This window comes from Nicotiana tabacum, chromosome 18 (assembly GCF_000715075.1).
Source record: "Nicotiana tabacum cultivar K326 chromosome 18, ASM71507v2, whole genome shotgun sequence".
NCBI lineage: Eukaryota > Viridiplantae > Streptophyta > Magnoliopsida > Solanales > Solanaceae > Nicotiana > Nicotiana tabacum.
This window is the reverse complement of record NC_134097.1, coordinates 120498607-120523303: the sequence shown is the minus strand read 5'-3', so window position 1 is coordinate 120523303 and position 24697 is coordinate 120498607. Positions and strand designations below refer to the sequence as shown.

Below are 24697 nucleotides of genomic sequence, written 5' to 3'. Positions count from 1 at the left end.
GGCAAGGCAGTACATCAATGTTAGCAGCCTATGATTGCAACATCGGTTGCCCAGCCATTTGGAGGTGGAGGGCAGACTGGTAGAAGCCGTCCTAGAGGTGGAGGCCAGACAGGGAGGGGCCAGCCAGCTACTGCTCAGTCAGGTGGAGGCCAGACAGCCGGCGCTTCAGCCAGATTCTACGCCCTTCCGGCCAGTCCAGATGCATTGGCCTCATATGCCGTCATCACATGTATTATTTCCGTCGGTGGTAGATATGCTTCGGTATTATTTTATCTAGGGTCTACTTATTCATATGTATTATCTCTATTTGCTCGTTTCCTGGTTATTTCTCCTAAGCTTTTGGGCACTCCTATTCATGTGTCTACTCTTGTGGGTGATTTTGTGGCTATGGATCAGATCTACCGGTCTTGTGTGGTCACATTCTGCGGTTTCAAGACTAGAGCAGATCTCTTATTGCTTGATATGATCGATTTGGAGGTCATCCTGGGCATGGATTGGTTGTCTCCATATCATGTCATCCTAGACTGCCATGCCAAGACTGTTTCACTAGTGATGCCAGGGTTGCCGAGATTGGAGTGGAAGGGTTCCACAGTTGATACACCTAGTCGAGTTTTTTCTTTCCTAAAGGCTCAACATATGGTCGAGAAGGGGTGTTTGACTTATCTAGCTTATGTTCGGGACACCACCGCAGAGTCTCCGACGATTGATTCAGTTCCAGTGGTTCGAGAGTTCACCGATGTGTTTCCTTCTGATCTTCCTGGCATGCCACCGGATCGTGATATTGATTTTTGTATTGATTTGGCTCCAGGAACCCAGCCTATATCTATTCTACCGTATCGTATGGCTCCTAAAGAGTTGAAGGAGCAGCTTGAGAAGTTATTAGCAAAGGGGTTTGTTAGGCCCAGCATGTCACCTTGGGGTGCACCAGTGTTGTTTATGAAGAAAAAGGATGGGACTATGCGAATGTGCATTGATTATTGCTAGTTGAACAAAGTGACCATCAAGAACAAGTATTTGTTGCCTCGTATCGATGATTTGTTCAACCAGTTGCAGGGTGCTAGGGTGTTCTCTAAGATAGACTTGAGGTCAAGGTACCATCAGTTGAAGATTCGGGACTCGGATGTTCTGAAGACTGCATTCCGGACTAGATATGGCCATTATGAGTTTTTAGTGATATCCAATTGGCTTGACTAATGCCCAGCAGCATTTATGGATTTGATGAACAAGGTGTTCAGGCCTTATATTGATTCATTTGTCATCGTCTTCATTGATGACATCTTGATATACTCCCGTAGCCTAGGGGAGCACGAGCAGCATTTGAGAGTAGTGCTTCAGACCTTGCGAGAGTAGAAACTATATGCTAAGTTCTTCATGTGTGAGTTTTGGCTGGAGTCAGTGGCATTCTTGGGGCATATTATGTCAGGAAAGGGTATTAAGGTGGATCCCAAGAAGATTGAAGCAGTTCAGAGTTGGCCACGTCCTACCTCAGTGACCGAGATTAGGAGTTTCCTGGGGTTACCAGGTTATTACCGGCGATTCGTGCAGGGCTTTTCATATATTGCATCACCTTTGACTAGATTGACCCAGAAGGGTGCTCCTTTCCATTGGTCCGATGATTGTGAGGAGAGCTTTCAGAAGCTCAAGACAGCTTTGACTACGACATCGGTTCTTGTATTGCCTTCCGGTTCAGAGATGTATACGGTATATTGCGATGCTTCACGCGTTGGATTAGGATGTGGATTGATGCAGGAGGGGCGAGTTATTTCATATGCTTCGCGTCAGCTAAAGGTTCATGAGAAGAATTATCCTGTGCACGATCTAGAGTTGGCCGCGATTGTTTATGCTCTTAAGATCTGGAGGCATTATCTGTATGGGGTGTCATGTGAGGTTTACACTGATCATCACAGCTTACAACATTTGTTCAAGCAGAGGCATCTTAATTTGAGGCAGCACAGGTGGCTTGAGTTACTGAAGGATTATGACATCACTATTCTTTATCACTCGGGCAAGGCAAATGTGGTCGTAGATACCTTAAGCAGAAAGGCAAAGAGTATAGGTAGCTTGGCATTCATTCCAGCAGGGAGAGGCCACTAGCTTTGGACATTCAGTCCTTGGCTAACAGACTTGTGAGGTTGGACATTTCGGAGCCCAGCCGAGTTCTTGCGTATGTGGTTGCTCAGTCTTCATTATTGGGGCAAATAAAGGCCCGGCAGTTCGATGATCCACATTTGGCGATTCTCAGAGAAACATTGCTTCAAGGAGGTGCCAAGGAGGTTTTTATTGGCGAGGATGGTGTTTTGCGGCTCCAGGGTCGTCTATGTGTTCCTAGTGTTGATGGTCTGAGGGAGAGGATTCTAGAGGAGGCACACAGTTCGTGGTATTCCATTCACCCGGGAGCTACGAAGATGTATCACGACTTGAGGCACCATTATTGGTGGTGGAGGATGAAGAAAGACATAATAGAGTATGTGGCTAAGTATTTGAACTGCTAGCAGGTCAAGTATGAACACTAGAGGTCGGGTGGCCTACTTCAGCAGATGCCTATACCGGAGTGGAAGTGGGAGCGCATACCATGGATTTCGTAGTTGGATTGTCTCGGACTTTGCGGAAGTTTGATTCAGTATGGGTCATTGTTGACAGGTTGACCAAGTCGGTGCACTTCATTCCAGTGGCAACTACTTATACAACAAAGAGGTATGCTCAGATTACATTCGGGAGATAGTCCAGTTGCACGGTGTGTCAGTTTCCATTATATCAGATATGGGGCCCTTAGTTCACATCCCATTTCTAGAGAGCCGTTTAGAGTGAGTTGGGGACCCGTGTAGAGCTCAGCACAGCATTCCATCCTCAGACCGACGGGCAGTCGGAGCGGACAGTTCAAATTTTTGAAGACATGCACAGAGCATGTGTGATTGACTTTAGAGGGCAGTGGGATCGGTTCTTGACCTTGGCCAAGTTTGCATACAACAATAGCTATCAGTCCAACATAGAGATGGCTCTATACAAGACTTTATATGGTCGCCGTTGTCGTTCTCCTATCGGGTGGTTTGAGCCTGGTGAGGCTAAGTTATACGGTACATATTTGGTACAGGATGCCTTGGAAAAGGTAAAGTTGATCCAGGAGAGGCTTCGCACAACTCAGTCCAGACAGAGTTACGCGGATCAGAAGGCGTGTGATGTATCATTCATGGTTGGCGAGAAGGTCCTCTTGAAAGTCTCGCCAATGAAGGGTGTTATGAGATTCGGGAAGAAGGGCAAGCTGAGCCCAAGGTTTATTGGCCCATTTGAGGTATTGAGGCGAGTTGGGGAGGTGTCTTACGAGCTGGTTTTACCCCCCATCTTATCGGGAGTTCATCCAATTTTTCATGTATCGATGCTTCAGAAGTATCATGCCGATTTATCTCATGTGTTGGACTTCAGTACTATTCAACTGGATGAGAGTTTGGGTTACGAGGAGGAGCCAGTTGCCATTATTGATAGACATGATCGCCAGTTGAGGTCCAAGAGGATTTCTGCGGTGAGGGTCCAGTGGAGAGGCCAACCAGTCGAGGAGGCGACTTGGGAATCCGAGGAGGACATGTAGAGCAGATATCCACATTTATTCGACAGCTCAGGTACTTTTCTATATCCGCTCGAGGACGAACATTTGTTTAAGAGGTGGAGAATATAACGACCCGACTGGTCATTTTACCTTTTAGAACTCCGTTCCCTTAAATAAAACTTCTCGTGCTTGCTTTAGCTAATTTACAACTTGGGACGGTTGGTTCGGATTTGGAAGAGTTTGGAGTGAAATATGCCCATTTGATTCCTTAGGATTTTCTTAAAAGGCTAAGTTGACTTTAGTCAATATTTTGAGCAAATAGACCCGGATTCGTAATTTGACGGTCCTGGAGAGTCCGTAGGAAAATATGGGACCTGGGCGTATGCCCGGAATCGAATTCCGAGGTCCTTAGCCCGAGTAATGAATTTTTATTAGAAATTGTTAATTTGAAGTTTTAAGGATTTAAAGAAACTAATTAATGATTGATCACATGGGTATCGGGCTTGTATGTTGGTTCCGAATCCCGGTACCGGTCCAAAATAACATTTAAGACTTGCCCGTAAAAGTTAATGTCAATCCGAGTAGTTTAAGGGCGTTTTGGCCCGTTGGAGGAAAATTAAGAACTTGAAGTTCATATGTTTGATTCAATTCGTTTTAGGGGGTGATTCTTAGATTCAGCGTTGTTCTGGGCATTCCGAAGGTTCGAGTAGGTTTGTTTCGTGATTTTAAACTTGTCGGTACGTTCGGGCGGTGCCCGAGAGCCCCGAGCGTCAATCTGACGAGGCTCGAGTGAAGTTGAAATTTTTGAGAAGTGCTGAGGCTTCTTCTTCTGTCATAACCGCACCTGCGGTTGGTGGACCGCAGGTGCGAGACCGCAGATGCGGTCCATCTATCACAGATGCTGCCCAGGGAGGGCCAGGCTAAACCACAGAAGCGGCTCCAAGGCCGTAGAAGTGGTCCCAACCCTTTTGGCCAACGTCTGCAGATGCGGCCACTTTCTCGCAGATACGGGATCGTAGATGCGGTCCCTTGACCGTAAATGCGGAAATCGCTGAGGCAGTGAGTTCATTTATTACGGATTCTAAGTCCATTTTTGCCATATTTCACTCCTCCATTGGGCGATTTTAGAGCTTTTGAGAGATTTCACCTAGCATCTTGAGGTAAGTGTGTTCTACCTATTTCTAGTTTAATAATTATGTCTTGGGTAGATTAAACACTAGTATTAAGGTGAAATCATGGGGTTAGAGCAAAAACCTAGGGTTTTAATAAAAGTTAGATTTAACCACGAAATTTGTTATGGAATGAATTAGAAATCATATATTATTGATCCTTAGGTTATAGAGAACAACTTCCTTCGAAAAATTTCGAAATCCGGGCACGTGGGCCCGGGGTCGGATTTTAGGAAACTTGTGTTAAGGGTTGGAAAATTTCCTAAATAGCTAGAATTCGATCTTGTGAGTCTATATTGACTAGTTCCTACCTTATTTAACTAGTTTGGGATCGTTCGACTCTGAATTGAGGGCTTGGACTCGTTCTTGGTATTGGAAGTGCACTTTGGAGCGAGGTAAGTCTCCTTTTCTAACCTTGTAAGAGGGAATTGTCCCCATAGGTATAATAATCGAGTAATTTGTTACTAAATGCGGGGGCTACGTATGCACTAGGTGACGAGAGTCCTTGCGTAGCTACTATTATGTTAATTGTCCGGGTAGTCTAGGACCTACATCATGCTATATTTGTGAATATATCTATGTTTTTGTGCTAATGTGATCACTTAGGGTATGCTAGAGACATGAAAAGGAATAAAGGTGAGCATATATACTTGTTGAACCCTTGCATGAATTTATTTGAATATAAATGCGCATTCGGGTGTTTTCATGATATTAATTGATATTTGTGGATCGGGACGATCGCCTCGGTATAAATAGATGCATCTATGGTTCGCGCCATTCGATCCTCTGGCAGTGTACAGTTTATTTTCTGTTGGATCGGGCCGTCGACCTCGGCATAATGTGCACATGATATCTATGTGAAATCTAATCCATGACTTATCCTGTTGAATACTTGAAATGTAACTGGTTAACTGCTAAATTGTTCAGAACATGATCTATTACCTCTTGCTACAGACTCCCATGCTTAGCATAATACCTCATTATATTATTTGACCCTAGTAAGTATCAAGTCGACCTCTCGTCTCTACTTCTTCGAGATTAAACGGGATACTTACTGGGTACATATTGTTTATGTACTCATACTACACTTCTGTACTTAATTGTACAGGATCTAAGGCAGGTGTCTCTAGCTATCAGTAGGGTGCGCATCCCTGAGCGAATTTTGAGACTTCTACAGTGAGTTGCTTCCCTTCTCATGCTGTTCAGCAGCCTGAAGGAGTCTTTCTTATGTATTTTTTGCTGTCTATTCTGTTTCGGATAGTAGGATAGTGTGATTCTTTTGTATATTCTGCTAGTTGCCCACAGCTTGTGACACCAGGTCTTGACACACACATTAGTAGACAGTATTATTTTTGAGGTTGTATGATTATGTTAACTTTACTGATCATTTCTGGTTTTATTTCAACTTAAAAAATCATTTCAACTATTTTGGGTAAAGGTAGATGAAAGTTTATTTAGTATTTTCCGCGTTGGCTTGCCCGATAATGGTGTTGGGCGCCATCATGACCTATTATGAAAATGGGTCGTGACAATTAGGATAATTCTTATTGTACATCCAAGTACGATGTTCCATCTATACAAATAAAACAAGAACAAATTAATTTATTCTACAATTATAAATTAACAAAATCTTTTTTAGTTAATTCAAGATAATTATTTTTTTCTAATTACACCAAAAATTAAATTATATTAAATATAATTAATTATAAACTAAAAGTTCAATTCATATCCTAAAAGTTCAATTTATATCCTAAAAGTTCAATTCACAAGAACAAAACCTAAAAACTAAAAATTCAATTCATATCCTACGAGTTTAAACATAAACTAAAAGTTCACTTTATATTCTAAAAATTCAACTCATACCCAAAAAGTTCAATTTATATCCTACAAATTCAATTCATATCTTAAAAGTTCAATTCACAAGAACAAAACATAAAAATTAAAAGTTCAATTCATATCCTACGAGTTTAAACATAAAGTAAAATTTCAATTTATATCTTACGAATTTAATCATAAACTAAAAGTTTAATTTATATCTTAAAAATTTAACTCATACCTAAAAGGTTCAATTTATATCCCACAAGTTCAATTCACAAGAACAAAACCTAAAAACTAAAAGTTCAATTCATATCCTACGAGTTTAAACATAAACTAAAAGTTCAATTTATATCTTACGAGTTTAAACATAAGCTTTAGGATTATATCATAAAAATTCAACCCATACCCTAAAAGTTCGATTCACAAGAACAAATCCTAAACCCTAGATTCTAACTAAACTATTCAAGACAATACAAAGTTAATAATTCAATTCTAACTAAACTATTCAAGACAATACAAACTCAAACATTCAATTTATACCATATGTAATCAATTCAATTAAAACAAGACCTTAGATTTCTATAAAATATAATGTTAAGTAATCAATTGAAATACTAATCAATTGAAACTAATTCATAGCTAATAAACAAAACATTAGATTTATACACAAAATATATAAGTTGTAATTCAAACCTAGAATTTTTAGGAGTTGGAGAAGGAGAGACACGACAGTGGCAGTGGCAGCGGTAGCGGCGACGACGCGACGGCGACACGGGGTGGGGAATGTGATTTATGTGAGAGAAATAGAGAGGGAGAGGGGAAGGTATTGAGTTGGAGTTTATGGAATTTTAAGAAGAGAGATATGAAAAAATGAGGGGAATCCAGTATATTTCAGGTCTGTTTTCAGACTTACAGACCAACGTTGGTCGGTATTTTGGTTGGTACATTAAGTGTTGACCGTTTGACCAAATACCGACCAACGTTGGTCGGTTATTGTTTTTAAAAAAAATTGTTTTTTATTTTGTTTTTATTTCTTAAAATATTATAAGCTATAAAAAAATTATTATTAACTGTAAATATTTATTTTATTTAACTATACAATTATTATAGATAATTATAAACTATAGCATAATCTTTACACAAAATTATATTAATTAGGTAATTACTTTTAATAAATTATAATAGCATCTATCTAAGTAAATTTTCTAAGTTATACTTAAGTATATGAGTAATTTCACACAAACACATATACACTATATTGTAATTGATGATCAATCTTATACATTACTACGTGCGAATAATTTATAAATTGATAAACTAATGTAATATTATTCTATTTTAGGTCGAGACGTTTTGTTTTTTTATATTAATCGATATAGGTCAAAACGTTTTGTTTTTAATATTTATCGATGCGTCTAAGTTATAAGTCGATTAATCAATTTACAAGTAGATACATTTGATGATAAATTATATATACTAATTAGGATCTTCACAAGTGAGTTATCCCTAAAAGAACCCGACCCTATATTCCTAGCGCTTCGTGTTCTTATATATATACGGCTATACCTATATATATACACACACAGACACTTCATTGTAATACTTTAACTATATATATAGCTTGTTATAGTATATGTTAGTGTGTGTATATATATAACACATAGAGACTTAGTTGTGCTACTTTAACTACATATATAACATGTTATAGTATATGTTAGTGTATATTATTTAGATAGTAAATATTAATGTGATTCAAATATAAAGTTTGACCTATTAATTTAACTCGTTTACTTAATACTAATAACTTCTTTCGTTTCTTTAATTTGTGATCCATATATATATATATATATATATATATATATATATATATATATATATATATATATATATATATATATATATATATATATATATATATATATATATATATATATATATATATATATATATATATATATATATATATATATGTCAAAGATGTTTAGTATTAATTCTTCTATTTTTCATTCATTTATCACTAATAATGCATGACATTGATTAATCGATATAGGTCGAAACGTTTTATTTTTACTATTAGTCGATATAGGTCAAACGTTTTGTTTTTAATATTCATCGGTGCATCTACTTTAACTACATATATAACATGTTATAATATATGTTAGTGTATTCATTATTTGTATTACAAAAATGTTAACGGATTATATTTATATTATTTAGATAGTAAATATAAAAGTGATTCATAATTTTGACCAATATTGACCTAATAACCGACCAACTTTGGTCGGTTAATTTCTAGAAATTAAAATATACCGACCAAAGTTGGTCGGTAAATGCTTCCCATGCATTAACCGACCAACATTGGTCGGTATATTTAAATAAAAATTCTTTAGATTTTATAAAACATTTTAAATAATAATATAACTATTAAAATTTTAAAAATTGGGTCCACATTACCGACCAAAGTTAGTCGGTAATGTGAAAGTTTCTTTGACTAAGCTAGTCTGACCAGCTCGGTCAACTTGTTGACCAATTTACCAACCAACCTTGGTCGGTATTTTTTTAAAAATAAATGTAAAATATTTTCTTTCCAGTTTCCGTCCAAGCTGGATGGTTTTTGGTCGCTTTTTTTGACCGACCAACGTTGGTTGGAAAATTTTGGTCGATTTTTGCGTATTTCTAGTAATGATTTAAACTAAAATAATCGATGGATATATAATATATCTATAATTCATATATAATATATATAATTGTGTATAATCAATGTATAATCTATGTTTATTGAATAAGAAAAATGAACATTAAATCCGCTCGCCTATTTGTGTAAAGATCCCTAGAACTTTAGACAAGCCAATTAGTTGAGTTGGGCCATTACCCGAGTACAAACCCAAATTTAACTGTATATCCTATAGAATGTTACTCGGCCCAGCAATGTACACACCAAACTCATCAGGTATATCCGCCCTATCAATCTCCCAATTTAACGCTATTACAGAGACGCATCCCCAAATTACCACGATCAAAACTTTGCGAGCGAATCAAATCATCATCGTCATCATCAGAAGAAGTGAAAGCAATGGCTTTTTCTTCATCTTCTCATCTTAAAAAGGTTTGAAATAGTTAATAAATAACGCTTCTTGTGGATTGTTGATCCGAAAGAGTATTTGTTGAGACCCTTTTATTTGAATGGAATATATTGTATGGTAGAAAGAAGTAAAGGGAAAGATACTTTGGCTGTAATGTTTAATTTATTTTAGGGTTAGGGTTTTGGATCTATTATTTTGCTGCGTTTGTTTTTTGACGATTATGTCCTCGTTAGCGAAGCAAGAAAGTTATGCTGATTGATAGTTGGAAGTTGTTAAAAGTGTTGTCCTTTTGCTGATACTGAGGTTCATAAGTTCATGGTATAAAAGTTTGGGTTGATTTAGGTTGAAAATTGGGGGACTTTTAGTATTTTGTTGTTATTGAAGAATTTTGCTGATTGAAAGTGGGAAGCTGTTGAAAGTGTTGTTTGTTTGCTGATACCGAGGTCATAAGTTCATGCTATGAAAAGATTGGTTTGACTTGGGTTAAAAATTTGAGGTCTTTTGTTATTACTTAATTGATAATGAGGGAGAGGAGATTTGGAGGAGATGCTAAAGGTCCACCACCACGCTTGCCAGGTAGGGCAAAGGACCGTGGTTACTCGCCTCGAAGGAGGATAAGGGACAAGGATTACTCGTCCCCAAGGAAGACTAGGGATGTGGGAGATTACTCTCCTAGACGGAGGATAAGGGACAAGGATTACTCGTCTCCACGGAGGATTAGGGATTCACCCCCAATGAGGATCCGAGAGCGGAGGAACTCTCCACCGAGGAGATTTCAGGGGCGTGAACGCGATTGCTCACCACCAGTGAGAAGTCGAAACCAGGAATACTCACCACCAGGAAGGACTATTAGGAGCAGGGAGATTTCGCCACCAACAAGGACTCGGAACTGGGAGCAGCAACAGCATTCACCGCGTGGACGGAACTGGGAGCAGCAGCAGCATTCACCGCGTGAACGGGGCAGGGAGCGTCGCCTTTCACCAAGTGGCCAGATGATCGGTGAACTGAGAGGGGAGTACTTTCACGAGCTTGAGAGGTCAAGAAGGATGGGAATTGATGGCAGCAGCGGAGACTTTGGAGAGTTGCAGAATGCCCGACCTTTGAGTTATGTTGGCGGGGACAGAGACTATGGGCCACCGTCTCAGAGCCTGAGAGTCCCTGATCGTGATAGAGGAAACACTGACATGCTTGGTGAACATTCACACAGATTGCATGAGATAAAGGAGAGCATGGGGAATGAGGACCCAACTTCCGTAAAGTACCCATGGAGTCATTTGTTAGATAAGCCCCGAAAGTTTGATACAGTGACGGGCTCCAGCGACTATGGAGTTAATGGTAGTAGAGTAAGCAGCGAGAGAGAAAATCATGGAAGGACCTATTCTGGTTTTGTGGATGGAAGCATGCCTTCAGAAGCTGATAACAGGACGTTGTACTCTTCATATGAATCTCATCTGTCTGCTGTTGGTGTACAGCCGAGAATATCTGGCGTTGGAAACAGTGGTGGCTACTCGTTACCATCACGTTATATGGATGCTGATCACCTCAAAGATGGGGAAATCCATTTGCAAGATGGGTTCCATTCCCGTAAAGCAGGAGTGCCTGCATCAACAGACATATACATGGAGGACTCCTTGAAGTCCACACGATATTCAAACTCTGATTACATAATATCGTCATCTCACTCTAACGTGTTGCCCTTGGCACCTGGAGTTATTAAGGATGATATCGCCGGTTCATATGGTAAAGAGGTCCAAATTCATTCTCATGGAGGTAGACTGAATTGTGGAAAGACTATTGAGTCTATTGACCATGGTGGATATGATAAAATTCCTGGGACCATATCTTCTCTGGACCCTGAAAAGCAAGTAAGTGGGTTCAGGAACTACACAGAGTCATACTTTGGTCGAGCAGAGGAGAGGCGTGAACCATACAGTTATTCTGACAGTCAAAGAGGTGAAATTGGTAGCCCTAATGCCTTGTCTAGCGAATTCTATGGGAAGAGGGTGGGTTCAGGAGAAGCACATTTTCAAGATGTTGCAAGAACTAATGTGGGATTGGGCAAATATGATGAATTTTCACATCGAGAGGCTTTAATGGAAGATAAGCCATGGGGATCTCGCTTTTCTTCACAAAGACAGTCAACCCCAGATTATTTCGAGTCCCGCAGAGCAGTAGACCAAAGAAAGCCAGATGTGGACATATTGGATTATGGGGCTAATCGCCTACAGTATGAAAATGAAACACATCGAGGCTATGAAAGCTCCCGTAAAAGAGAGCTTCGTGAGTATCAGATGGATGATGATCTTCTAGAAAGATCTGGTGCCTTGTATAGAGGACAAGACCCCCGTTTAAAGAAGATAGAGGCACGTCCTCGTGAAAGATATATTGCAAGGGACTTGCCTGGACCATCTAACCTCTCTCTTAGAGAAAAACATGACACAACGAGCAATCATGGTGCTAGAAATACAAGTTCAAGTGATGTAAGGAGTGCACACAAAACCCATGGCCGTGGAGATGCTGCTGAAATGGGGATCAGCAGGGATACTAATTCTGCAGTTATGTCTAGAAGGCTAAATGATCCTCTCTCCAAATATGTGAAGAATGGGAGGGCATACAAAGCCGCTGCCACTAGTTCCACCAGAAACCTTTCAGTATCCATGTCAAGTCGTTCAAGCAAATATAATAAATCTGGTGCAAGAGATATAAAGAAGCGGTTGGGGCCACGTTACCAGAATCTTGATATTGAACATTCACTAGGAAAAAAACACAAACCTTCACTAAAGAAGCGTTTGGGACCCCGTGTAGCAAAGAATTATGTGCCTCCACCATGGGTGAAAAAGTTCAATTCTCCTAAGTTCTCTAGAAATCAAGATGTTTTAGATGAAAGTGTTGCTGAACAAGGTGATGGCCCCAACAAAGGTATTATTACTCCAGCAAAAACTGAACCTCCTGAGAACTCTAAGGATTTTAAGCAGCTGGTCCAAAACGCCTTCTTCAAGTTCATGAGGCACTTGAATGAGACTCCAGCTAAAAGAAGAAAATACACTGAGGAAGCTGGTAATTTAAAGTGCCTCGTATGTGGCAGGTGTGTCTTTTACATCATGAAATGTTTTCATAGATGGAGTCGCCGCCTTCTCTTTAATTGAACTTGTACTTTACTTTGTTGCTGCGATCAAGTAAGTATTGGTAATTCATATTACTTGTTTTATGAGGAATCAGTTGGCTAAGAGTAATAATGATATTAGCTGCTATCATTTGATGAGGCTTTTTCATTCCATGCTGCTTCAGTCTATGAGGTCTGTTGGAAGTGCATTTCCTGCACGGATGGAATGAAATGGGCCTGAATACAGCGCCATGGATGTAAGGATTTGGATAGTTAGACCCTACTAGTTTGGGTTGGAGGATTACTTGGTTGTCTGATTAATGGGAACTCCGGAGTTGGAGAATAAGTTTAATTATGTAGGTCAGAAGTCTTGATGTCCAGGAAAATGTTATAACCGGATGCCTAGGGGCATTTTCCTTCCATATGGCTAGTTAGCACCATTGCTGTTATCTCTATATGGTGCTTATCAAATATATTAATTGTATTAGTACCTTTGCCCTTATCTGTGAAATGGTGCTTACTAAGAAGATCAAATACATTGATTGCTCAAACAACCATGTCTTGAGGAAGTGGAAAAGGGAGATGTTGATGTTTAATGAGCTCAAAAGAAAATCTCTGCTTCTATTTCCATCTAAGTGGGAGAATCAGATCTGAAACTATACAGGATTTGACACACCAGATGTTCATGCGGTGTGGTTGCTTGGGGAAGGCTATAGATGAAGCAGTTCGTTTGATACTTAGATTTAAGTAGTAGCTATAGAAGTTTGCATCCTTTTTTATTTTTTTATCTGATGTTTAGAGATGTCTCCAACTAACCATAGTTAATGGTTGAGTCTCCTGCGTGATAAAATAAGAGTTCTTTTTACCTGTACAAGGCTAAATGCATTTGCAACTTTTAGTGACCTTTTCTAGACCTTATTGGCTGGGCATAGTTCTTAGCTTAGTCTTCACGTGCCATTAATCTTTGTTGGCTTTGGATTTTACTTTTCTGAAGCCACTGGCTTATTCTTAGTGGATGATGTGAGATATCTTTCTTGAGCAGTCTTGTCTAAAGCTACCTGAATGAAGAACTTAAGTTTTGCCCTGTAGACCTGTTACCTCTTACGAAATAATACATTCATGTTGGAGGTTTTTTTTTGTTTGGTAAGTCAAGTCACAATCCATTCGGCTGTTAATAGCCTTTTCTGCGGATATAGTCTTGCCTTTCCCTTCTAAGTTCCATCTGTCCTTATTCTTAACTCTGATGTATAGTTTATTTTCGTCTTTTGAAGTTATGTAATAGACCTTGTTATAGTTCTCTAAACTTTACTTGATTTTTTAATCTCATTGTCTGTGTTGTTTCAGAGATTCAGAAGAGTTTGCTGAGTCAGAAAGCCTCGTGTTTCATGCAGTGACATCCTCGAAGGATGGTCTCAAATCACAGCACCTAGGTCTTCACAAGGCTTTATGTGCCTTGATGGGATGGAAGAGTGCAGATGCTCCTAACAGTGGTTGGGTTCGTGAAATGCTATCCGATACTGAAACTGTGGGTTTGAAGGAAGATCTAATTATCTGGCCTCCAGTTGTTATCATCCATAACAGTTCCATGATGAACAGCGATCCAGATCAACGTGTGGTTGTATCAGCTGAAGAGCTCGAGTCTAAACTGAAAGGTCGGTTTCCCTTTTTTCTTTGCGTTAGATGATACTATATTGGTTACTTTTTTTTTTATATTGGGGGGAGGGGGGTAATGATACATGTCTTTTGAGTTGAATAGGTAGCAAGTTTTTGAAATGTCTGTTTGTTTCCACTAATAAAAAGCCACACCATCCTCTCACCCCTAAGTAGAAAAGGGAAGATGGAAAAAGAGGGGGGGGGGGGTATCTTTGAAGTGAATCTGTGAACTTGGTGTGTTTAACACAGTTGCTGGTATACCTGTACCGGCTCGAATTCATTTACTTATGGACTTTTACCTCAAACTCGTTCAAGCACTCGGACATAATTTATTCTTGATGAAGCACTCAGGCATATTTTATTTTACTGTACTTCATTCAGGGACTAAGAAGAAATGATAATTCTGCTCATTTTTTAATTGATTGGCCGGGTTATTGCAAGTTTGCTTGATGAGATTTCAGACGTTCCTTAGCTTTTATCCTGGTATCTGCTAGGTTAGCTGAAAAGGTCTGGGTCATAGTTATTTTATTTTCTAAACCTTTTTGTTCTGATCCTCTCTTCATTACAGATATGGGCTTTGGGGAGAAGGCCAAGGTTTCTCGTAGTAAGCTTGCCAATCAGAGTATTCTTATGGTGAAGTTTAGTGCTACTCTCTCGGGTTTGCAAGAAGCAGAGAGACTCTCTGATATATATGCCCATAGGAAGCACGGTAGGGCCGAGTTCCATCATATCAGTTGTGGTCACTCTGGAAGCAGTGATGGTGAAACTAAAGAAGCATTGACGGACAAGGTAGGAAAAATTCTTTATGGTTACCTTGGAATTGCAGAAGACCTGGATAAACTAGATTCTGAGACGAAGAAGCGAAGTTCTGTGAGGAGCAAGAAGCAGATCAAGGATATTGCAGTTGCACCTTAAAAAGAAAGAGCGAACCTTGGCAGGGCAAAAATATATGTTTTGACTGATTGCTAGGTACTTTGGTTTTTGCTTTTATATTAGTATAATTTGCTACCTAACTCGATGAAAGTAGATACACGCGAAGTATGTTTTAATCACAGGATTGGAAATGGACATGTTTTAATTTTTTTATCAGGGATATATTGTAATATTTTTGCCCATTCTTGCATGACGCTTGCAAATTTAGATTCTACTGCAGCATTGTATCCAAGGGTGTGCCTAATGGTCAATGAAGTAGGTGAAAATCATTGGAGACTTGGGTCCAACTCAACTCCCAATAGAGGCAAAATGCTAAATGGTTTCTCATCATCTGATTAAGCCTTGATGGATAGTTTTTTGGTACAAGGTAGTAGGGACCTGGTAAAATAATCTAGATAGGCAAGCTGGTTTGAACACTATCATTATCAAGAATAAAGTTAAAAATCATTTCATCTTCTCAAGATATTGATTATGTCTGCAGCAAACTATCCAACAGGCATAATAATAACATAATGATAGATGAGCTGAAAGGGCTCCTCTAAAAATTGAACTAGGAAAAGAAGGAAATAAAGCTAATAGGGGAAATGGAATATAAGGAATGCAACTCGAATCATAGTTAATGAAACTTGAGAAGCAAGCTCTCTCCTCCTTTGTAACAAGATTACAGCTTTCTGTACAGTTTCATTTTATCTAACTGAAACTTTATGGTGTGCAGAGAGATTTCTGCCATTCTACCTTTTTTGGTGGTTTAGGAACTTGATTCCATAAGCAAAAACAAAGAAAAAGAGGAGAACCCAACCCACATGGGCAAAAACCACTACTACAAGAAAGTCATGATCATAGCCCAAATATTCTTTCAAGAACTTATTCACTTGGATTTTCTCAATTTCACCAGTGAGCTCAAGTTCATCGGTTCTGTCTCCCACTTGGGACGCGAATATCCCATATATCGTCCAAGCAACTGGAGAAGCCCAGTAGTACCACCTCCACCACACTGGGATCAGCTGTAAAATTATAACCAAAAAGCCAAAAACCTTGTAAATATTTAAAGAGTCAAGAAATGGTTGCTAATAGTTTGGTTTAAGGTTGGCTTACCGGGCGAGGAACAAGAAAACCAGAGAATAAGTTCCAGAAGCTGAGGAAGAAAGACATGACAATTGCAGCAATTTGATAACCAGGAGTCAAAGCAACAACCATCATCCCATACATTGAGAAGTAGGTGAAGCACATGAATATGAAGTAGTAGAAATAGAAGAACTTTTCTGCTGTCCATTGGTATCCAATCATGGAAAACAAGAGAAGAGAATAAATGAAAGTCTGTATTGCAACATATATAGTCTCTATAGCCACCTGCAGACCACAGCAAGCCAAAATCTCAAAACCGACTATACTTCAGGAAAAGAAAATTATATTTTCTTGTGAACACGACTGATTGATAAATGAAATGTGAAACATGTATTTTGGGAAAGTGTATGTGATACCTGAGCAAATGCATAGGGCAACTCTGAATACATTCCAGCAGCTCTTTCGCGGTAGAAAACTGTTCTTTCAATAGCCACAACAGATTGTACTGCAGAAGCATTTGTGGCTCCAAGAAACATGACAGCTGCATAAGTCGCGCCAAGCAGATTAAGCAAGTCTTGTTGTCTGTATCTGTTAACAGATACAATAAAAGTCAGCATTTCCAAGTTTGAATTCACAGATTTAATGCAGCTTAAGACAGAGAAACTTCAGATTACATTTGGTTCCCTTTATTCCAAAAGATGACACCAAATAGAATTCCAATGATGACCGTCATGAAGAATCTAATTGCATTGTATTGTGAATTCCTCCAGTATGACCAGTGTTGTTTCCAGAAACAGGCCTTGCACTGAGTTATGAAGGATTGCGAATATTGAGTGGGGAAGTAGAGATCTTTCGAGCACGTTGCTGGTGTGCTAAGTTCCTTGATTAGCAGTTGATTTCTCCTGCAATGGAAATTGAGACTTACTAATATGACAATAAAGAAGATTCATAAAAATCAGGCGATCGTTCCAATTAGGATGACAAGTTGGCTTAGTGGTGTCAACAAGAACTTACTGATAAAGGTTTGAGTTGGCGTAGACTTCAGCAAAATCGACAAGAAGTTGAGCTTCCATAGAAGAGGAGCTGACATCAAGCATCCATGTAGCTGGATTATCGCTCTCTCTGATTTTAGGAACCCCTGGTATGGTCTAAAGAATGAAAAACCTGAAGTTAAAATTAAAACCTCTTGAATTATGAGAGAAGTGAGCCATAATATATGGCCCTCATCAATGGAGTGACTGCACTCTTGAGTGCTTTTATTTCAAAGAGTTCCATTTTCAAATTTCTGACTAGTTGGGCAAAAGTAGTTATTGACAAGGCAATATCGAGATTATTTGGTATTGCATGAATTCCTACGATTACCAAAGGAACCAACATATATTCAAAGGCAGGAGGATAGAAGGACAGAAAACTAACCTCAAAATACTCAACCAGCTTGCAAGAACGACGACCAAGAGGTCCAGCATATATTACTTGTCCTCCTCTTTTCATCAGAAGTAGCTTAAACAAGAGATTGGTTTTATCACAAACTATTTCACATAATGGATTTATGAATATGCAAAAAGGATAGAGTGGATTGATACCTCATCAAAAGCTTCAAAAATATCTATGCTTGGCTGGTGGATCGTGCAGACGACTGTTCTTCCTGTATCCACTGTTTTCCTGACAGTACGCATGACAATTGCTGCAGCTCTTGCATCAAGTCCTGATGTTGGCTCATCCATAAAAATGATAGATGGATTTGCGACTAATTCAACAGCAGTGGTCAACCTCTTTCTCTGTTCAGTAGAAAGACCATCCACCCCGGGAAGCCCAACAAGAGCATTCCTCAACGGTTTGAGCTCAACCAATTCCATGACTTCTTCTACAAACATCTGCACTTGGAGAGGAAGAACAAGGTTAGTCAAAACTTTAATACACAGTTCGTACTAAAGTGGAGTCAGATTTATGCTACTGTGACTTGCCTTTCGTGTTTCTGTCTTTACATCGGAGGCAAGACGTAGCCAGGCTGAGTAGAGGAGAGACTCATAGACAGTAACATATGGTGAATGAATGTCATTTTGTTCACAGTAACCGCTTACACGAGCAAATGTTGTCTGATTTTTCGGATAACCTGAAATATTTATGCTTCCTTCAATGTATCCACCTGTTTTTCGACCTGCTAATACATCCATCAAAGTGGTCTTTCCAGCACCACTGACACCAACCAAAGCTGTAAGAATTCCTGGCCTGAAGGCACCACTAACATCTCGTAGAAGTTGCAATCTATCTTCTTCGACCCCTTGAGTCTTCATTTCCTGATAAAGAAAAGTTCCATGTTTAGAGACCTATAATATGTTTGTTTTAATGTGGTATTCCAGTTAGTGTCAAAGAAACAGTGAGAATCATCAGTTAAATTGGAAAAAAAGAACTTACGGCAGGCATATCAACATAGTAATTCACATGGTTGAATGCTAGTGAAAGGGGCTGGAACGGCAAGATCATTCCTTTTCTTGATTCATTATTCGGGAAAGGAATAACAGAGCTGGTGTTCGCTTGAGACCGTGTTGGAGCCATCTGAATATCTGTAGTAGTTATAGCGCGATGAATTAGTCTCATTCTGGCGTCCTTTGAGAATTGACACTTAAATGATCAGAATTTGGGAATGCAGCAAAAATGTGAAGTTTGAAAACTTGATGGCATGTATAGAAGTTCAAACTTAGACTAAAAGCAGCTTAGTTATGGCTCCACAAGTTAGAGTTATGTAAATTAAATTATTTCAGAAAAAAGTGCTTAAAATGATAAAAAGCAGAGCTTTGTCAAGTTAAACCAGGCATAACATAATTTAAATAGTTTTACTGATTAAATTTATTGTTATAGTGTTCTATGTTCTCTTTGATTACTTCAAACCATTTGACTTCCATTTCATCAAGATAACAGAAAAAGCTGCTGACAAAATATACAAAAACAGAAACCGAAAAGTTACTTACCTCCAACTATTGCTGTTTCTTGTGGCCTGCTGTTGTTTTTGTCTCCATTCTCAACTCTGACAGCTTTAGTATCCCCGATAGCTGAGAATTATGCTACGAGTTAATATGTCAATCTCTTTACAGTTAAGTTGTGAAAGTAAATCATAGAAAAGTTAACATACGATTTAAAAATGTCAAAGCTGCAACGAAGAGAACATTGAAGAGAAGTGAAAATCCAAAAAGGGCTCCAGTGCTTATCCAATACCAGGTTTCTGTGGTAAATAAGCCTCTTGCATGAAGAAGAGTCTTTCCTACTGTTGGTTGAGAACCATTAGTGGGCTGTGACAAAAGAATGAATAAGTTAGAAAAATACCTCTTCCTTGATGATGTTCTACTAAAAATGAATGGAAAATCAGATCTTACAGCACTCCATCGATCATCTAGAAACTCATTTATGGCAATTGCATTCTGTCCATACATCATAGGAGACAAATAGTAGCCCCAAATCATCCAATCTTGAATATCATCTGAATATACACAGTCTAGTATATTAGTACTTTCAAGATATAGTGGCAAAATGGTAAAAAACATGTGAGGCAAATTGCGACCTTTTGATACAATGAAGCCTCCAAGTACAAACACCATAAGCAAAGTGAAGGTTCCAAGTGTGTTTGCAACTACTTGTGTTCTTCCTGCTGCTGCAATAAAACGGAACAAAGAGAGAGCCATCTGATGGACACCAACAAATGCCAATAACTGCTTGAAAAACCTGAAAAGGAAACAAAGATTAGTAAATTACACACATAACCATAGTATACTAAAACAAATGCAGCTTTTCGTTTTGAGTAAATGTGAACTCGCCTGCTGGCTGCAGGCGCAAAGCCAATGGTATAGTATGTAAGAATGATCCATATAGCAGATTCCATTAACGAAATGGGAATTTTTAGCACCCAAATGGGTAAGGCAAAAGCCCATGCTGGATAAAATAAGCTATCTCTCTGCTTGAAAAACACAGGTAGCCTAAAAACTGTCATTGCGAGCTCTTGCATCCCGTTGAACATCACATTGATGAGACTGAAAAACAGAGCTCCCCAGAATTTAGCAGAACCTCTTACAGTGCCAGCTTTCATTTGTGTTCTTAAAAACACTGTCAATGCAATGGTTGCCATAATAGTGATTTGAGTAGTTTTAAATATGTACAAGAACGAACTGCGTTTCATCAGCAGCCATTCCCTTGAGAAGCATGCCTTGAATAGTTCCTGGTTGGAGATACCATATTTATTTTTCACTAGTGCTGCACGATGAACGCTGTACTTATCATATGGAATTGTAAGTTCATCAATAATTTGTTCACCAATCTGAAAAGAATTAAAGGACTCGGAAAACTCAGGAACAGATATGTATACATAAGGCCTGCTTTTTCTAAACCAATACTGTTCTTGGTCCTTCTTGGAAGTAACTTCCACAAGAAAATCTGCTATTCCTTTCCTTTCTGGACATCTAAATCCCATGTATTCGAAGAATTCAAGAACGTTTTCTCTCGGACCCTGGTACACAATTTGACCATCCGACATGAGAATAACATCGTCAAATAGATCAAATGTCTCGGGTGCAGGCTGTAAGAGGGAGATAACCATAGTTATATCATTGATGTGAACCATCTGCCTCATAAACTTGACGATTTGGTATGTGGTGGAGCTGTCCAGCCCTTTTGATATTTCATCCATGAAAAACGCTTTTGCTGGTCCAACCAACATTTCCCCTTCATTTTAGCAAAATAGATAAGAACATTTAGTGAATATAATGAACAATTATGAGTTTATCAACACTAAGACTCAGAGATATTTACCAGTAGTGACGCGCTTCTTTTGTCCACCTGAAATGCCTCTTCTCATATCATCTCCAACCATGATATCAGCACAAATATCTAAGCCAAGAATCTGTTAGGAAATGTCCATTTCTGTTAATATAAGTGATTTGAAACAAGCAAGAAAGCTGAAACCTAAAAAAGAAACAGCAGTTATAGACCTTGAGTACATAATCTGTAATTAAACTGGTCTCTTGGCCATCTATTGCTGTGGCCTTCATAAATGCATCAATTTGAGGATCTGGCATTATACCGGCTTCTTTTTCTCTTCTTGACAACTCCACTAGTAAGTCATACCTGGTTCCAACACCCAAGCATCTACCAGCAAAATCCAATGTTTCGCGAACTGTCATCTCTCCATGGTGCAGATCATGTTGGCTAATATAAGCACTTGTTCTTTGAGGAACAAATTCATGAAACTCATGCCCGCAATATGTAATTTTTCCAGTCACCTGCAAATATAACGCGGGATTAGGGGAAGTCAATGGGGATGCATTTGCATATGAGTAAACAATTCCAACAAAGAGAACAGCAAGAAGCATAAACTTACCCTCAAATCCTTTTCACTTTTTCCAGCAAGTGCTTTTAGAAAAGTTGTTTTTCCTGAACCAGGAGGCCCTAAGAGCAATGTCATTCTGAAAGCAACATACAATACATAATAAATAAGAAGCTTTAGGACATTAGAGCAAATTATGACTGTTAGAAATTGTTAATTAGAGGAGTAACTAAATTAGTAATGAAAACAACTGTCTGATTGGATGCTGCTATGTCTACTAACTATAGTAATTTAAGTCATGAAATAACAAAGTCAAGCCTTTAGGTTGTGAGCAGCATACCTTGATGGCCGTATAATTCCACTCACATCTTCGAGAATTTTAACAACCCTTTTCTTGGATGGAGAGAGATGAACTAATCCAAGAACATCCTGTTCATTTAATCAGGTCAACTTAATAACGTATCGCAAAATCAGAAGAAGAACAACAATAATAATAACAAACCCAATGGGGTCTGGGGATGATCGTGTACATGGCCTTACCCCCCACTTGAAGGAATGAAGGTAGAGAGATTGTTTTCGATAGACCCTCAGCTCAAAAAATGTTAAATTCATAAACAAATGAAAGGTCAATTATAATTCTACTGCAGGTTCCTTTCTACTCTTTCAACTTCATTCTAATTTTTCCATAACTAACAAGATATTTTCATCAAAAGGACAACCACATCTTTTCATCCTTGTTTCTGTACTGTTCTTATCATTAGTATGACAAATACAAGTTTGTGAAAAGGAGGAAAACATTTACCTCTATGGTATTCAAGGTGGAATTCAGCAGAGTAGGAAGTGCTCTTGTCCCTACATATGCATCTCCTTCTACACTTAAGTTCTGAAATCTCACTTCAATCTTTGGAATTTCTATCCCCACCCTGCTCCATTGTGAAATTTCTCATCAGTATAACATGCAGCACCTTAATCATACCTAAATTCTAACATGATCAAAAAGAAGAAATCGCAACCGAGTGTACTAAGCTCCCGCTATCCGCGGGGTCCCGGGAAGGGCAGGACCACAAGGATCTATTGTACTCAGCCTTATCATGCATTTCTGTAAGAGGCTGTTTCCAGGGCTCGAACCCATGACCTCTTGGTCACATAGCAATAACTTTACTAGTTACGTCAATGCTGCCCTTCATCAGGCAACCGCTATGTGCGGGGTTCGGGGAAGGGCTGGACCATAAGGATCTATTGTACTCAACCTTATTGTTCATTTTCTACAAGAGGATGTTTCCAGAGCTCGAACCCGTGACGTCCTGGTCACATCACAACAACTTTACCAGTTACATCAAGGCTGCCTTTCATTAAGCACCCGCTGGGTTCGGGGAAGGGCCGGACCACAAGGATCTATTGTACTCAGCCTTACCTTGCATTTCTGCAAGAGGCTATTTCCAGGGCTCGAACCCGTGACCTTTTGGTCAGATGACAACAACTTTACTAGTTACACCAAAGCTGCCCTTCCTCAGAAAGAAGAAAAAAAAATACAAATATTGTGCATTGAGTTTAACTTATGTACATTGACAGTGTAAAAACAGGTCAAGAACTAGAGGTAGCTATTCATAATAAGCGAAATTCGTAACGGGAAAGAGAAATGACCTATCAGTCCTATTTCTGAGTCTTGTAAGGAATTGCTCATTATCATCTTCTACAACCTTAAGAATACTCTCCATTAGAACTTTTTTATCTTGATTACCAAGCTTAGTCATGTCAACTTCATGATGAACCACCCTCCCATTACTCATCACCTCCTTCATCATCCCTTTTCTTAGTCTATTATACGTTGGCAACCGATCTATCGCCGCCCATTTCAGCTCCTTCTCCTCCTCCTCCGCCATCTCCCGCCACCGCGTACTGTAATTCTTCATGAATACAACCCTTGGCCCTCCAAACACTTCCCTAATACTCTGAGATGACCTCCAACTACCCATCCTACTATTACTCCTCAATCTTGTTAACTCATCCCCCAAAAATGACTCCTCCATTTTTTCAACCTTTGTTTTCTCTTCTCCACACTGTTATTAATACTAATGGTAACACATCAAGAACAGAGAATTTATGTATAAGATTAGTGGAAAAGATCAAACTTTTGAATGGCCCCCAAAGAATGATCAATATTTTGAGGTTCAGTGAAGAATGATTAAGATTTTGGTGAGTTGTTCATAAGCAAATGATAATGAACAAGAATATTCAGTACACTGCATGCATGCATGTCACAGTTGTATAAAATGAACTCTTGGTCCAAAATTTTTGGAGGGTTGATAAAAGAAATGATCAATATTTGGAGGTTATATAGTAGAAGATTATCAAGAAATGTTCAATTCATCACTGCAACTTTTTGGTAGAGTTGCATGTAATGAAATTCTCTTCACCAATATTTTTGACTTTTCTTGAAATACTTTAATGAGAGAAATTTCATATTTATAAACTTATTTTTCTTCATGGTGGAATAGACACTACTCTCTTCCTTCACCTAAACCCATAGAGGATAGTGGGGTGGTGGAGTTATAGGGTTGAAGATGAGCTAAAAAGTAAAACTCTAAAAATTCTTAGAAATTCTGGTCAAATGGGAAGAACTAAGTTTTTTCCGCTTTAAAACTGCTACTTTGCCATTTGAGAGGAAAGTAGGCAGAACACTTGGCGGTTGAGATTAGACGCAGATCCAATATTTTAATTTTAGGTTCGAATTTCGAGTTCCATTGTAACTCATTTAATTTATTGAGTTCAAATTCAATTATATGTACTTACTAATATATATATATATATAGGTGTGTGTGTTTCGAGTCAAAGTTGTACAGTCCGGTGCACTAAGCTGCCGCTATGCGCGGGGTCCAGAGAAGGACTAGATCACAAGAATTTGTTGTATGAAATCTTATCCTGCATTTCTTCAAGAGGCTGTTACTGAGTATTAAATTATGTAAAAACTTACACTATAGATTTTTAATTTACACTAACAGTAACTAGATTATAGCAAAA

The 24697-nt window shown here is 38.8% G+C and overlaps 2 protein-coding genes across 2 annotated transcripts; one reads left to right on the top strand and one right to left on the bottom strand.

Annotated features, from left to right (window-relative positions):
- The first annotated feature begins 9452 nt into the window (after nucleotides 1–9452).
- Nucleotides 9453–15490, top strand: LOC107788967 (uncharacterized). The gene is made up of 3 exons (XM_075237200.1): nucleotides 9453–12696; nucleotides 14059–14366; nucleotides 14936–15490. The coding sequence occupies exons 1-3, from the start codon at nucleotides 10133–10135 to the stop codon at nucleotides 15280–15282; spliced, it is 3219 nt and encodes a 1072-aa protein (XP_075093301.1). The 5' UTR covers nucleotides 9453–10132; the 3' UTR covers nucleotides 15283–15490.
- Nucleotides 15491–15737: 247 nt separating this feature from the next.
- LOC107788969 (pleiotropic drug resistance protein 2) lies at nucleotides 15738–24132 on the bottom strand. Its single transcript, XM_016610718.2, has 20 exons — nucleotides 23321–24132; nucleotides 22479–22599; nucleotides 22017–22105; nucleotides 21731–21815; nucleotides 21342–21632; nucleotides 21163–21253; nucleotides 20175–21075; nucleotides 19922–20082; nucleotides 19737–19840; nucleotides 19496–19652; nucleotides 19335–19415; nucleotides 18781–18929; nucleotides 18330–18662; nucleotides 17949–18239; nucleotides 17782–17865; nucleotides 17380–17513; nucleotides 17040–17267; nucleotides 16782–16953; nucleotides 16396–16650; nucleotides 15738–16304 (listed from the first exon to the last, which is right to left on the bottom strand). The coding sequence occupies exons 1-20, from the start codon at nucleotides 23704–23706 to the stop codon at nucleotides 16032–16034; spliced, it is 4386 nt and encodes a 1461-aa protein (XP_016466204.1). The 5' UTR covers nucleotides 23707–24132; the 3' UTR covers nucleotides 15738–16031.
- Nucleotides 24133–24697: the final 565 nt, after the last annotated feature.

Bases quoted from the DNA above. Each gene is read 5' to 3' on its own strand.
- LOC107788967 (XM_075237200.1), top strand. From the start codon at position 10,133: ATGAGGGAGAGGAGATTTGGAGGAGATGCTAAAGGTCCACCACCACGC. The intron at 12,697-14,058 runs GTGTGTCTTTTA...GTGTTGTTTCAG, and splicing joins AAGTGCCTCGTATGTGGCAG to AGATTCAGAAGAGTTTGCTG. The intron at 14,367-14,935 runs GTCGGTTTCCCT...TCTTCATTACAG, and splicing joins GCTCGAGTCTAAACTGAAAG to ATATGGGCTTTGGGGAGAAG.
- LOC107788969 (XM_016610718.2), bottom strand. From the start codon at position 23,706: ATGGAGGAGTCATTTTTGGGGGATGAGTTAACAAGATTGAGGAGTAAT. The intron at 19,841-19,921 runs GTCGCAATTTGC...GTGTATATTCAG, and splicing joins AGGCTTCATTGTATCAAAAG to ATGATATTCAAGATTGGATG. The intron at 16,651-16,781 runs GTATCACATACA...TGTGGTCTGCAG, and splicing joins TGCCCTATGCATTTGCTCAG to GTGGCTATAGAGACTATATA.